This window comes from Microtus oregoni, unplaced genomic scaffold (genome assembly GCF_018167655.1).
Source record: "Microtus oregoni isolate MIOR12 unplaced genomic scaffold, Mior012 000074F_ref0000038, whole genome shotgun sequence".
NCBI classification, from domain to species: domain Eukaryota; kingdom Metazoa; phylum Chordata; class Mammalia; order Rodentia; family Cricetidae; genus Microtus; species Microtus oregoni.
The window spans coordinates 1,481,058-1,497,209 of NW_024544004.1; the positions used below are offsets into that span (position 1 = coordinate 1,481,058).

Here is a 16,152-nt window from a genome sequence, read left to right on the forward strand (position 1 = left end):
GATGGAATTCAATAAGGATTTATTTATTGGGCTCCTGTGTTGAATAAAGCTTGTTGAACTAATTTTATTAGCCATCGCTTCCACATTTCAAATGACTCAGCTCTGTTTACACATACTCCCGACCCTCACGATACCAACGAATCTTTACACAGTGTCTTCTCTCTTCCAAATTGCTCCCTACTCCAATAGCTACCCTGTGACCCAGAAATGTCACCTGCTCTCATACTTGCATACAAGAAAACTTATCTGTTAAGAACTTAGCTTTTAACAGCAACTGCCTAATTGTGTGAGTAGCCAATACCACAAAGCCAATGTATTAACAGAAGTAGAAAGGCGGGGTGTGTGGCCCAGTGGTAGAACACCTCTTTAGCATACATAATGGCCTGAGTTAGATCTCCTAGAGCTCCCATTCCCTTCTCCAAACAAAGGAGCTTCCAGAACTAGGAGAAATAGAGTCAGACTGACAAGCTGCATTCCCAATTGTGATAGCCTTGTCAACTTGCCACAATCTAGAGTTACCTGGGTAGAGAGTCTCAATGAGGGACTGTCTCCATTGGGTTAGCCTATAGTTACATATGGTCTCTTATGGTTACCTTTGTGGGGATTGACTTAACTGATGTAAGAAGATCCAGCCTATTGTGGGTGGCAACATTCCCTAGGCAGGAAATCCTGAGCTATTTGAGTGGAGAAACTGAGCAAGCACAAAGGAGCATATATGCATCCATTTTTCTTGCTGTTCAGCATGGATATGATGTGACTAACCATTTCAAGTTCTTGCTACTTTGACTTTCTTGCAGTGATGGACTGTAACCTAGATTTGTGAACTAAAATAAATGGTTTCTCCCTCAGTTGCTTCTTGTCAGAATATTTTATCATAGAAACAAAAATGAAGCAAGAATATTAGCTGTAGGATCACTGTGAGAAGGTAGAAACTTTAGGAGGTATGACTTAAAAAGTTAGGTCACTGGAGCATGACCTTGAAGGCGATATTAGGAAATGAGTAACTGTTGTGAGATATTTGTATACCGCATTGCTGTGATTGGTGGAATAAAGAGCAGAATGGCCAACAGCTAGGCAGGAGAGGATAGGTGGGATTTCCAGGGAGAAGAGAAGGAATCTAGGTGCATGGATTACACCAGGAAGACACTGAAGAGGTCAAACATACGGTACAGAACAGAGGTAACCAAGCCATGTGGAAGGATGCAGATTAATAAAAGTGGGTTAATTTAGGTTATAAGAGCTAGTGGGACAAACCTCAGCTAATGGCCAAGCATTCATAATTAATAAAACACTTCCATGACACTATTTGCAGGCTGGTGGTCCCAACGAGAAAGTACTACTACAGGCACCTCCCCCTTCCAGCTTTTCTTGATTCCTAGCTGTCAAGAGTAAACAACCACTGCTTCCGCATGATGCTCCCACATGATGCTCCCACATGATGCTCCCACATGATGCTCCCACATGATGTACCGTGCTGTCTGTCACAGACCCACAACAATGGAGCTGTGACTATGAGCTGAAATTTCTCAAACTACGAGTCAAAATAATGCTTTTTTAAAAGATGAATTATCTCACATAGTTTGTCATAGTGACAGAGATAGCTAATATAGGCCAGATAAGAGAATAAAGTCCAAGCCGGGCAGTGGTGGCGCACGCCTTTAATCCCAGCACTCGGGAGGCAGAGGCAGGCGGATCTCTGTGAGTTCGAGGCCAGCCTGGTCTACCAGAGCTAGTTCCAGGACAGGCTCCAAAACCACAGAGAAACCCTGTCTCGAAAAACCAAAAAAAAAAAAAACCAAAAAAAAAGAGAATAAAGTCCACTTAAAGTAAAGCAAAGAAATGTAATATGAAATTTCATTCCTTAAGCTCCTGAATCCAGCTATTCCTGAATCTAGAACAACTTCCTAGGATTTTTAATTATACGAGCAATACATTCTCATCTGTGTTTTAAGGCTATCTGAGGTGAATTTCTGTCATTTACAACAAGGAATTCTGAGAAGCACAACAATAAATATCTACATACTGAACTAGACACTGTAAGACATTTATTTGGTGATGTATTTAGACAAGATGAGATCAGTAAGAGGAGGTCAATACAATTGCCTCAATGTCAATGTAAGACCGAGCCAACAGTAAGGCAGAATACATATATGCCTGATAGTAACACCAACATACTAACATTTAACAGTCTGCAATCCACGTTCCATTGCGTGGGGTCACACAGAGGAGTGTCAACATCTACACACCTGAAATGGTACAGAGAACACACACTCTCTTTCTTCTACCTACGTTATAGAACCACAAAAGCTCTTTAGTAGTTGATGTCCCTGCTTCTACTAGTAGTTCCTTATGCTCCGACCTCCACAAAGGGTAGTCACAGAAAGACGCAGAAACTTGACTTCGCTACTCTGCTCAAAATCCTCCAGTGTCTACAGAGTTGAAATCACTTATTTTGCTACTCCAAGCCCATGTGTTAGCTCTTTTAATCACCTTACACTCACTCTTTTTTTGAAAACATGACTTTATTTTTAACATTGTTTCCAGTGTCATCTTGAACAACAAATCTCAACCAAAGTATTTTTATTTTATTTCATGGTTATTAATACTTTGGAATGCTAACCATTGCTTTCCAGCCCAGGTCATTTTCTAATGTGATGTTATTTCTGACACTCACTCTTTAGCCCCCAAAAAATCCACTGGGTATTGGGTATTCCTTGCAGTTTTGGGCCTGTACACATGTTCATGCTCTCTTTTCTGTGAAGCCTTCCTTGACTGCAAAATCACTAATTTCCTTTTCTCACAGACATTGGAGACTTCAATACAATCTACCTTTGGTGTTTTTCCCTTTAGATTATAAATCTCTCTCTCTCTCTCTCTCTCTCTCTCTCTCTCTCTCTCTCTCTCTCACACACACACACACACACTCACACACACACACACACACACACACACACACCTGATGGAGGAAGGTCATTGGTTAATTAATAAAGAAACTGCTTGACCCTGATAGGTTAGAACATAGGTGGGTGGAGTAAACAGAACAGAATGCTGGGAGGAAGAGGAAGTGAGCTCAGATGCCATGCTCCCCTCTCCCAGGCAGACGCGATGAAGCTCCGACCCAGGATGGACGTAGGCTAGAATCTTCCCGGTAAACGCACCTCGGTGCTACACACATTAATAGAAATGGGCCAGGCAGTGTTTAAATGAATACAGTTTGTGTGTTGTTATTTCGGGGCATAAGCTAGCCAGACGGCTGGGAGCAGGGCGGCAGGAATGCAACCCACAACTCCCTTCAACACACACCACCCAATAAACATTATTTTTATGAATCTTTTGCCTGTGTGTATGTCTGTGCACCAAATGTGTGTACTTTGTACCTGAAGAGGCCAAAAGAGGGTGTCAGCTACCCTGAAGTTACAGAAGGTGCTGGGAATTGAACTTGGGTCCTCCAGAAGAACAACCAGTGATCGGATTTGCTGAACCATTTCTCCTGCCCCAAGAGCTCACATTTTCAGTAAACTCCACCTGAAATTCACCAATCAGATTTTACAAAAGCTATCTTTTAAACTGACGTTCAAGGAAAAAGAGAATGTGAGCTGTTACATGTACCTGCCTCTTGCTTTACCTAATAGACCAAAGGTATGCAGTCTTCATTTTTTTTGTGCTTATTAGCTCCTCCCCATCTAGTTTTACAAACATATGAATCAGGAGCTACAATCAGCTGCTTCAGGCAATTGCTTCACCTCATATCACTCATCTTAGATATTTCCAACCTTTCAGGAACTGTGCGCGTCACTTAACATCTGTCAAACAACTTTAACTACTCTCATAGGAGATTTTAATCTTTTGCTACTCTCTCATCAATCCCTGGAGTAAGAAGAGGGGGGATTACTAAGATATCAATACTCAGTTTGGTATTGTGTTAGCTCATGGAAAAGTTCAAACTCAAGGGAGTTATCAGCCCCTCACTGGCCGATACCCGAAGCCTCAGGTATCCATAGACTACTGGATATAAGGCCAGGAAACTTTCATCAGAACAGGAACAATGTAGAAGCCATTATTTGATCCTTGCCATTGCAATCCAGACTTTTACACCTAGAGGCACTGCATACCACTCTATTATCTTTCTTTTCTTCCCAGACAGGGTGTTAATAAGATCCTCAGGCTGGCCTAGAACTCATGATTATCCTCCTCTACCTCCATAGCACCTTCGGGCTCTTGATTTGAGGTCTCCAAAGGATCTTTCCGGAGTTCACAATGGATTCTGATGGGAAATAGAGAGACTCAAAGAGTCATGAGACTCCTGAAAATTTTGTAAGTTTTTCTCAAGAGAGGACAAGATATTTGGCCTTCATAAAATACTCAAATATGTCTACATCTGCTTCTTGTCTTTTATGAACATTAATTGCAATCCCTTTACCTTTTGTGAGACATATGTCACAGTACTATTAACTAACAGTCTCATCTAAGTTAGGCATCGTGGTGTGAACCTACAGAACTCCAGTTGCTCGAGAGGGTAAGACAGAAGGATCACTTGAGCCTAGGAGTTTCAGACCAGCCTAGGCAACACAGTGATAACCCGAGTCTTAGAATTCTTTAAATTATTTAAAATACAAGCACAAATGACAAGTACAACATGGGAGAACTAAACTTGATGAAATATTTTAAAAAACAGCCAACTCAAGTTTCACATTTTAATACACTAAAGGAGCACGATTTTCCTTTGTTACCCACAGCAATCTGGGATAGCTAAAGCATTCCTCTCCACACTCCAGCTCCGTGCACAGAGAAGACAGAGTACTTATGATGGCTGTCAGCTCCCAAGAAGGACGACCTCGATTGTATCTGCTGTGGTTCTTTCATTGTGAGCTGAGAGATCCGACGAGATGTTATTTTGGATCCCTATGACGTTCAAACAATTTTAGCTCTCTTCCCTACACAGGCTATTGCAGCTGTCTATTTGTGAGTGGAGGAGTCAAGGATGTTTCTGGTTTGAAATGACTTGAATGTTTTCATCTAACAATAAATTAAGGCTGTTCTGAAAAAGGCACAGCAAAAGCCCTCCTCTTTGTTGCTACCTCAAAAGCTACAGTAGGAAATGGCAGAACGTACGGCTCTAGATTGCACCAGGAAGGAAAAAGCTTTCCATGGAGTACCTCCTTTCTTGAAACAATATAACAAGACAGTTGCCTCTCATATGGTACTTGCATGACCATGGGCTAACATAGTTTCTCCCTTTTATTGAACCTAGTATATTTTTAGAAGAAGATTTCATTGTTAATTATGTATATATGCATATTATGTTTATGTGAGTGCAGGTGCCTGTGCAGTCATCAGACTCCTGGGTGCTATGATTGCATGTGTGTGCCACTGTTCCTAGCCTATGACTTTTTTTAAATTTATTTATTATGTATACAATATTCTGTCTGTGTCTATGCTCGAAGGCCAGAAGAGGGCACCAGATCTCATTACAGATGGTTGTGAGCCACCATGTGGTTTCTGGGAATTGAACTCAGGACCTTTGGAAGAGCAGGCAATGCTCTTAACCTCTGAGCCATCTCTCCAGCCCAGTATATGACTTTTTAAAAGTGTGTGTGTGAGTGTGTGAGAGAGAGAGGGAGGAGGGAGGGAGGGGGGAGGGAGGGAGGGGGAGGGAAGGAGGAGGGGGGGAGGGAGGGAGGGAGAGAGGGAGGGAGAGAGAGAGAGAGTGAGTTGTGTGTTAGTATGCCTATATCATGCTGTGGAGGCTTGAGGCAGATGCCCAGAGTCATCTTTGATCACTTTACACTTTATTCTTTGGGGTAGGGTCTCTCATTTGAACTCAGATATCACTATTTCGGCTAATCTGGCCAGCCATCCTGCTAGGGATCCCATCTCCATCTTTTGAACATCAGAATTACAAACAGGCTGGGTGGTGGCATGCACCATTAATCCCAGCTGCCTTTAATCTGGCACTGGGGAAGGAGACACAGAGGCAGGTGGGTCTCTGAGTTCAAGGCCAACCTGGTCTACAGAGTAACTTCCAGGGCAGTCAGGGCTACACAAAGAAACTCTGTCTTGAAAAAAAAAAAACAAACTAACAAAAAATTACAAATGGCTGCCATGCCCACTGAAAATTTACATCTGTTCTGGGGGTTTGAAGTCTGGTTCTCACACTTGTGCAACAAGCACCTTAACCACTGCTCATGGTATGACCCTTGATAGAGATGCAAAGTATACAAGTCAGTGGAGCCTGTTGGCAAGTACTGACTAGGACGTCACTGGGAGTGAACAGGGGACAGTAGCATAAGGGGTAGCCAGTGTCTTAGTAGGCCACAGGAAGAACCCAGCTTAAGTAGAATGATGGTCGGGGAAGGATGTAAACAGATAGCAATGGAGTTTCATGTCAATGGAAGATCTCTCACTGCTCTGAGCAAGAGGCCAAGATGGGGAGCAGAAAACTAAACAGGAGGAAGATTGGAGATGTTTCAGTCATTTCATTCACTAGAAAATGATTTCCACTGAAGGTAGAATAAGAAAATAGAAGGAATCAAAGGTTGTTTCCAGACAATTCTTAGATTATGCCTATTAATTTAGCCTTAAAAGAACTAATAATATTCTCTTGTGGTTTTCTCTGAATAAAAGCCAAAAGTTCTTTGCATGCAGGCTGGCCTTGAACTCATTAAGTAGCTGAGGGTGACCTTGGGCATTTGATCCTCCTACTTCTACCTCCCAAGTGCTGAGATTTACAGGTATGTACCAACATACCACCATACCCAATTTATACAGTGTTGGGGATTGAACCCAGGGCTTTATGTATGCTAGGTAAGAAGTCTACCAACGGGGCAACATCTCTAGTCTCCTACTGCTCTCTATCTTTATCACTTATCTTCTTGGGTATATCTTTTCTCAATCTTGCTTTTTTGTTTTGTTTTTGGCTTTTTTGGTTTTTCAAGACAGGGTTTCTCTGTAGCTTTGGAGTCTGTCCTGGAACTAGCTCTTGTAGACCAGGCTGGCCTTGAACTCACAGAGATCCTCCTGCCTCTGCCTACCAAGTGCTGGAATTAAAAGCGTACACCATTACCACCCAGCTCAATTTTGAGTTTATTAAGTTTTGCTTGCCTTCCTATCATACATATTTAAGGATTCAAACTTTTCTAATATTTATTTATGGCTCAAGCTTCATTTTAATTGAATCCCATACATTTTTATTCAGAGCGTTTTTACTGTGATTCACTGCTATTTCATCACTTCCATTATAATTTCTTTTTCAGTCAAGTATGGTGCGGTGCATGCCAGTAATCCCTGACTTGGAAAGTAGAGAAAGGAGGATCAGAAGCTCAAGTCTGTTGCGGGAGGTCCTTCTGCTCCTTCAGCCTATAGCCGCTGAGATACCAGCCCATTGGGGCGTGGTCTCTCTCCCTTTAAAAAAGCAGCTACTTCCCTTCTCACTCTCTTACTTCCTGCTCTGCTTCTGGCGACTAGACTCCTTCCTGATTGCACAGAGGGCTGTTGTCTGGGACGGTGATCTGTAAGTTTTTTCCCCTTTAAATAAATACCACCTTATTAATCATAATTCCAAACTGCTGTGGGATTGTTTGTGACTTACGCCTTCACAAGTCATTTTCAATCCAGCTAAGTTTCCAATTTGTGAAAAGGAACTAAAGGAAAGCTACTTTAAACTAAAGGGCACACTTTAAATCCTAGCCCTGGGAAGGCAGAGGCTGGGGGATCTCTGAATTTGAGGCCAGCCTGGTCTACAGAGCGAGTTTCAGGACAGCCAAGCTTAGGCAGTGACGGACAGAAAGCTGGTGAAGATATAATTGAATGAGTGGAACATGTTCCAGCCCCAACAAGCAGCAGAACTTGAAAACTTCAGCCATGGCTTTAGAGTTAAGGATAGAAGAAAGAAGTCATGAAATAAAGCCACCGAGGCCAGGCATGTGTCAGGGGTGTCCCTGAATGGAGGCCTAGGAGAGAGGCCATTGTGTACAGTTGTAGCCTGGATGGCCTTGAAGAACCTAAGATGTTAGAGATGCCAGAGTAGTGGGATACCTGCCTCAAAGAGCTACTAACAGAGTGGAACCAGTCCAAGAGAAAGAACTATGTTGCCATCAACCAAGCTGAACACAGTTGGAAATCTGACGAGCATTTTGACATTAGAAATGGAGCTTCAGTGTTTGGAGTTTAAACTTTGGAGTTTTGGGTTTTTGATCTTACTTTTGTCCAGTGTCTCTTCACTATGTTCCCTTCAGTGCATTTTGGAATGGTAATGTATATCCTCTGCCATTATATGTTGGAAGTATGTGATCTGCTTTTTTGATTTTAATTTTTATGAGGGGATTACAGTTAAGAGATTGTTATGCATCTTAGAAGAGACTCTGAAACAAGTTTGAGATTTTTATAGTCTATGGGAACTTTTAAAGTAGAACTTAAAACATTTTTTGTACTATGAAATGGCTATAAACCTTTGGGGGCCAGGGAGTAGAATGTGAGAGTTTGGAAGAAAATGGTCCCCAAAGGGAATGGCACTATTAGGAGGTGTGGCCTTGTTGGAAGAAATATGTCACTGTGGGAACAGGCTTTGAGGTCTCTTTTGCTCAAGCTTCCCTCCATGTAACAGTCTACTTCCTATTGCCTGCAAAATGTAGGACTCTCAGCTCCAGCAAACAGCTCTACCTGCATGCTGCCATGCTTCCCACCATGGTGATAATGAACTGAACCTCTGAAACTATAAGCCAGCTAATGTAATTAAAAGTTTTCTTTATAAGAGTTGTCATGGTTGTGGTATATCTTCAAAGCAATAAAAACTCTAAGACAGACCTGAAGCTCTCTGACCAGGCTAGGCTAGCTGGCTAGTTTATACCTTCCCAGTGCTGGGATTATAAGTATGTATCGCTACATCTGGCTTTTAAATGGGTGCTAGTGACTGAACTGGGGCCCTCATGATTGTACAGCAAGCACTTTACCAACTGTGCTATGCTTTTGCCTCTCCATTTATATTACGTTAATGGTGATTCTTAATCTCTTGACTTAAAAGACATTACAATTCTTTTACTCTCACTTCTAAGGTAATAAAGGACTTAGAACACTTTAACCCCAGTCTTTTCTCAGTCTTCTGTCATACTGCTTTCTAGACTTAATTATATTATTTTTAACTCTTCTACAATTAGTCTTTACTACTGTTATTTATTCCATATACCATGATCTACTTGTGTTATTTTTTTCATTTTAAATTCTATTTTCATTAATCGCAATGTAGTTCCTGCCCTAGTCTCTTTTCTGAGTCATGATACCCAATAACTTCTAACTATAGTGAACATTGATTTGATTATTATTTTCTGGTTCATAATCTCTTATCACTACTTCATACTTTACACATATTAATGAGCCTTCAAACACAGTCATTACTGAAAAAATGTTAAAAATAAACATTTGATATGGGCTAAAATAAATCTAGAAATTTCTTTCTAAAAGTCAATAGATTTCTGAAGAGACTCCTCAGAATGTACATTCAGAAAACGAAACTTGCTAAATGACCCTTTTATAGACACAGGTCTTTCCTTTTTGCCTTAAAGATTCAAATAATATATAGTAGCCAAGTAGTCTATATCTTTCAAATGACAGGTGGAAGTTCTTCTCCTTGACAGATATAGTGGACATGCTAGAAGATGTGCATAAACTATTGATTTGAAAGGAAGAATAATGATCAGCTTGACATAGTTATGAAATATTTCTAACCAGTGAAACCAATATTAACTGATCTCACTTCAAAAACTAAATAAAAACAGAGTTTAGAGCTCATAGGAACTGACTTGAAAAATGTGTCAGAGATATGCACATACCTATAGAAGATGGCACAGTATAGCAGAAACTACAGAAACCTAGCTCATTTTTTTATTATGATAAAAATTACAGAACACAGGCGACCTACCTATTATCACTCAGAAAAGAAGACAAGGCCCTAAAACAGGCCTCTACACTGAATAGCAATTGTGGAAGGATGGGTGCAGGGGAGTGCTGGACGACGAGGCATGCAATTGTCTACTTGCAGATTCACAGACTGTCCCAGCTCAACTGTCTAGAGTATTCTGGTTATCCAAAGGAAAAGAGAGAAATCATGAGGGCCTTTCACTAACTACCCCCAAAATAAATATAAAATAAAAGATTAGACAACTGGTTTTTAATCATTAAAATGTTGTGGAGGAAAGTCCAACCCTGCAGCTCCAGTGAGAAGACAGTTGTTTTGCTTCTGAGCAAAGGCTAGCCTGGCCCAGTAGCTGTGGCATTAGGGTAGCAGAGAACCCACAGGGAGTAGTTTTTTTTTTAATTAAAAGGATTAAAGGATACTGTTAATGTGCCTGAGACATTGTTGAGGAATAGGAAGGAGACACCAAAGTTCCGTACTTAGGATCTGACTGCACCAATAGAACACATAAATAAGCCCAAAGACCAGAAAACAATTAATTAGTAGCTATATCAAGGCTTCTAGGAAAGGGAACATCCTGGGCCAGAATGGTCATGCAAGGACTGAGTAACAACATGTGGCTTATATCAACAGCACCCACTACTTACTGATCTCACACAATGTCCCAGGAAGTACACTAGACATTCATTTTTCTTTCTAATAATCCCATCCCCATTCTACAGATGAAGGTGTTAGCTCAGGGAAGATAAACAAAGAGCTGGACATGGGAGAGTACAACTGTAATCCCAGAACTCAGGAAGAAAAAGGCAGTAGTTAGTAGATCTCTGTCAGTCTGAGGCCAGCCTAGTCTACAAGGTGAGTTCTTGGCCAGGCAGGACTACATAGTGAGACACTGTCCAAAAAAAAAAAGGAGAAAGTATGATCAAAGGTTACACATGTTGCTCAAGGCAGAATTGGGTATTCAAACCCTGGTCTGACATGAAGACCAAGGGTTTCTTTCTTTTTTGTTTTTTGTTTTTTTAAGATAGGGTTTCCCTGTGCAGCCTTGGCTATCCTGGAACTCTCTCTATAGCCCAGGCTGGCCTCAAACTCACAGAGATCCACCAGCCTCTGCCTCCCAAATGCTGGGATTAAAGGTGTGCACCACTACTACCCAGCTAAAAAAGCTAAGTTTTGTCTGTTTTCCTTATAGCTCTTTCTATCATAGCAATGGAGGGAAAGGCTTTCAACTGGGATTTTAAAACATTTTATAGCTGTAATTCTGAGAATGTTAATTAATTAATTAATGTTAATGTTATTCTGAGAGTAAAAGCAAAAAAAACCCTCCTTTTGGTTGTTGTTGTTTTTATGTGCATTAGTGTTTTTGCCACGGGTGTCAGAACCCCTGGAACTGGAATTACAGACAGTTGTGACAATTCCAATCCTTGGAATTGAATCCTAGTCCTCTGGAGGAGCAGTCAGTGCTCTTAACCACTGAACTATCTCTCCAGTCCCAGCTTGCTAAGTGGTTTTTAGAAAAAGCAACCTCCATTCATCTGCTTACTCCTTCTTCAAGACCCAACTAGAATGCCATTTCTTGCAGAACTCCTTCCTAGCCAAATATGGCTTGGCTGGTGGTGGGGGTGGGGGTGGCCGTGTCTTTTTCCAAAGGTCTCCAAAGAAACACTACAGTCCTTTATGTGTAATTCCCAAAGCCAATAAGCTTTGGAAACTCAAGTCTTCTCCTAAGTTTGCCAAAGTTCTTTGGGTGGCAAAAGATAAGCTGGTCTAAAGTGAAAGTCTTTTGTAGCCTTTACTTATTGTACTTAGTATGAATATTCATATTCTGGTGCCGAAATAACAATGGACGGAACTAAAGGATACCGTCTGAAGTACTGTGGCTATTATATGTATGTATGCATATGACTTGTTAACATTCAGACATTTCTGGCTTGCAAAGCCACATTTGGCTTCAAAGTGTTTCAAACAAGGGACACTGATCTTATACCTTATTCATAAATTTCACTGTGCTATAAACATTGTTTTTCTTTTGTAGTGGCGGCAATGCAATCGAAGGCATTGAGAATGCCAGGAAAACTGCTATAGCACTGAGCCACAGGAGCAGCAGCAGCAGCAGCACTGCTCATTCATTTTATGTAGGCGGGGCACTTTGTAGACAGTCTTGAAGACTGGATATATATAAACCCAACACAATACATATTTCCTGAGCTAGGAGCTAAGGTTGCGCTAAGAAGGAAAAAAAAATGGTTAATGGTTTGGAAATGACCATGGATCTCCAACTGGTAGGTCAAGCCTCAAACCACCAACTGCTACTTCCTTTTTTGACTCTGAAAGCCCTAAAAATAGCCGCTGTTGATTGAAGGCAAGCAATATAGCTGATGTCTTCACTGGAAACAAAAATAGCTCAGTGGGCTTCCACTCGGGACTCATACATAACTTTCACCAAGGACAAAGCATAGCAGACATATTCATACCTGAGATCATATGCTCAGCTTTACAGCTGCACGGCCTTGATGCTGATGCCATATGCTCCCAAGTTTTCTAAGTTGTAAAGTAGCAACCAGAGAGGCTCATAGGGCCCTCTCATAGGTAGCTGTCTAACAAGGTAACTCATGGGAGAGACAGTGGCAGCTGCTCACATGCAAACAGATGCAAGCCTTAGGGTTTTTTTTTTCATTCCTGTCTACTGTCCCTAGAGTAGAGTTTACTGTTCTTACTCAGTGTTCAACCTAACATACCTTTTCCATCCAAAAGAAGTAGTCAGGAAGGACATCGAGGGGGCCCGTTCTGATTTAAAATAAAAGAAGAAGAAAAAAGAAAAAAAAAGGGTCCAAGAACTCTGTCAAACAGCCTCAGCAGCTGTTCAAAAACCAGAAGACCTGACTTGAGAGTAAAGAGAACAGGAATAGCAATGGGAAGGAGGCTAATAACTGGCTAACAAGGTCTGGATTAAAGTAGAAAACCTCTTAACTATCTGCAAGCTCTCAGGTCACAGTAGTACGAAGAGGCCTGGGGGAGTATTGACTCACATCAGAGGGCAGGTTAGGGTGTTCTCTTGGGCTGATGTCTGTTTACCTGGTAACATAAGATGGTTTGCTGCACCAGCCTCGCGTACCCGTCCAGGCGGACCCCAGAATTGCTCCTGCTCCGCATCTCGCCCACGCTCACTGGCCGCGGCGCCGAATCTACCCAGTGGTGTCCGCTAAAGCTGCAGCCTCCAAGCCGGCCTGATGCCCAAACACGACTTCGGTGAGTTCTCCGAATAGGGCCTGGCGGGAGGAGGTCAGGACTTTTCAAAATGATAGAACCAAAGTATGACTTGCAAGGCAAGCCAACAAGAGTTTCGCACTGCTGGGCGGTGCGGGGGAGGAGACCAGGGGTGGCGCTATGGGGGGGGGGGGGGCACCTCTACCAAGCTCGCAGCTTCCCGAAGGTTTCTAGTTCCGGCCCAGCCGTGCAGGACAAACCCGTGACTGAGAACTCGGCGGGAGAAAGGCCTTTGCCATACATACCCTTTTGTTTTGGGGGCTTTACGAGGTGGCTCCGGGTGGCCAGGAAGCCCACCGGAGCCGTACTGGGCTCCGCCCCCCGCGTGGAGTGGAACTCTCCAAGTATCCGCCGAAGGGGGGGGGGGGTTAAAGAGGAAGGAACATGGGAGCCGCGGAGAGCCAGGCTCTGAATAGGAGTTCGTCTTGTCATGGAGCTTTCTCCTACCTCAACCGGCTTTCAACCCCATCTGAGAGTAAAGGAACAGCGCCCCTCAGTCGTGGCCACCTGGGTGTCACGGCTACCCCTCAGAGCGACTTGCGCCACGAAGTGGAACCCATGCTGTCCCGCCGGAAGGGCCCGTGTTAGGACGTGGCACCCTCTGCTCGCAGCCCCGCCCCCGGCCCGCCTCCTCCAGAGTGAGGAATCTTGCTTGTCGCCACCTGATGGGGGAGGAAAATGGGGCAGCCGGCGGGAGAGCAGGAGACTCGGAGAACCTGTACCCAGGCAGAGAACAGCAGTGGCAACATCTGAGCGGGCCGCCAAACCCATCCGAGACCTTGGCATCCTTCCGATGGCCCACCCTTGTAGACCCGCCCTGGCCCAAGCCTCACCTGAGAACTGAATCCAGAAGTGGAGCACAGAAAGAAAGAAAAAAAGGGAGGAGGCCTGAACAGTGTCCCCCATATACACTCCTGGCTCCCTTGGCCTCTGGGAAGAGTCGCTCAGCTCTTTTACAGCAGCACAATTTGAAACTTAGCTGTCATTAGTTGTCAAGGTCACTAATTAACTGCAGGCTACATTCTTTACCTAGTGGCCCTTGTTCACCAAAATCTGGCCCACATTTGAATTTGACTGGACAGCTATTCTAATGTAATTGTTTCTACAAGTGCTTTGCTGTTCACCGCATAGACTCTTCCAGCACCTGAAACCTAACTTTGCCTTAAGGACTATGTCAGACCCTTGTTCCTATTAGCTTTTCCCATTTTCTGGATTCCTACAGCAATTTCTTTAGTAAAGATAAGACAAAAGAGTCAGTTCAAACTGCACTTTCTTCCAGTTCTGGTTGTTTTAAATGTAGCCTTCGTACCTGGGAGAGCAATGAGGTCAAGAGCATTTGGCTCGTGCTCGGCTCATTGACTAGGACTTAAATAAACTATTTTCATCACCATTTGGAAATAATGTATTATCTTACATTTTTTATGTTTTCAACCAAGGCTTATTTTTCTAACTGGATTATGGATAGCCTGGTATCACCCACCATGCCTGGATCAGTGTTGATTGAACACATGTTTAGGACTCAATATTGACTGAATAAAAATTAGTCCTGCTTATTTGAGTCCCCTTACAATGAGTCCTTAATTAAAAGTTAATCCTTTATCAGCTCATATATACTTTTTTTTTCTGGGACAGCCTTTGGTAGTCTCGTCATGTAGTCCAGGCTGGACTCCACTGCAGTATATATGCAAGACCGGCCACAAACTTATAGCAACATTCCTCTTCTCAGCATCCAAATTGCTGGGATAATAAGCATGCACCACCACATCTAGCTCGGAGACTTTTAAACGTTGTTTTCAAGCCTTGGCACATGTATTTGTTGTATGGTGAGCAGTCCACCTGATACCTCCTACCCTCCGTTCCCCTTTCTCAACTCCTCTTTATTTGTTTTAATGCTGGGTCTTGAATTCTGAAGCAGTACATTCATACTCCTATACTTCCATGCAGGATTTGCAGTGGTCTCTGGGGTAGATAAGAATTAAACATTACATTATCACAATTGAATCCCTTTAGTGATCTTCACGGGTAGCTTTACTGGAGATTTCATACATTCTTTTGTCTCTAAAAGCTGGCTTCATTGCTTATTTTTTAAAAAGGGTTTTGTTCCCATTGGAGTTGCTTAAGAATCTCTTTTAGAGGTCAGCATCCAAAGTGGAGATTTCATCTCTTTTGACTCTAAAGCACCCCATTTCTGACCAGAGGGTCCATTCTTAATCAACTTGCTGAAGCTAACCAATTAACCAAATTAAGTTAAGTTAGTTGACCTGGAATTATTGTACTTTTATATTACTATAGTGTAAAGACTGTTAAATTTGTCTCTGCTCAGGCTTATTGCAGCTATATAAAATGGAGAGTTAAGGAGAGGACACACCAGGGACTATAGGGTTTCTTCACAGTGAAGAACATATATATTATACATTTTAAAATCATGTATTTTAAAACCAGGAGCAGTGATATACACTTTTAATCCCAGCTCTCTGGATACTAAGTCAGGAGGGTCCTGAATTTAAGACTATATAGTTGTATATAGATAAGCATGATAAAATATACTATATGAAATTCTCAATCAATAAAATATTTTAAATGCTATTTGTTTCATAAGAATGCATTTAATTTTATCTGCTTTGATTTCCTTTAATTTTTTTGTTTTTTGTTTTTTTCGAGACAAGGTTTCTCTGTAGCTTTGGAACCTGTCCTGGAACTAGTTCTTGTAGACCAGGCTGGCCTCGAACTCACAGAGATCCACCTGCCTCTGCCTCCCGAATGCTGTGATTAAAGGTGTGCACCACCACCACCTGGCTTGCTTTGATTTCTTGAGGTTGTATCTGGAAATTGATATGAAAAAAAAATGAATATACTGCTAAGAATTCTTGATTCAATTTTATGTTCCTTTCAAAAATATTCATTTTATTTGCTATGTATGAGTGTTTTCCCTACGTGTGCGTATGTGTACTGTTTGTGTCTAGTGCCTATAAAAGTCA

The 16,152-nt window shown here is 42.2% G+C and overlaps 1 protein-coding gene across 1 annotated transcript in view; it reads right to left on the reverse strand.

The window, feature by feature from the left end:
* LOC121441299 (phosphorylase b kinase regulatory subunit alpha, liver isoform-like) overlaps positions 1–13,433 on the reverse strand; it is an 83,842-nt gene extending 70,409 nt beyond the window's left edge. Inside the window, 2 exon segments of the mRNA XM_041642437.1 lie at positions 12,983–13,176; positions 13,420–13,433. Of these exon segments, the coding sequence (XP_041498371.1) occupies positions 12,983–13,060 (78 nt within the window). The 5' untranslated portion in view covers positions 13,061–13,176; positions 13,420–13,433.
* Between the last annotated feature and the right edge of the window lie 2,719 nt (positions 13,434–16,152).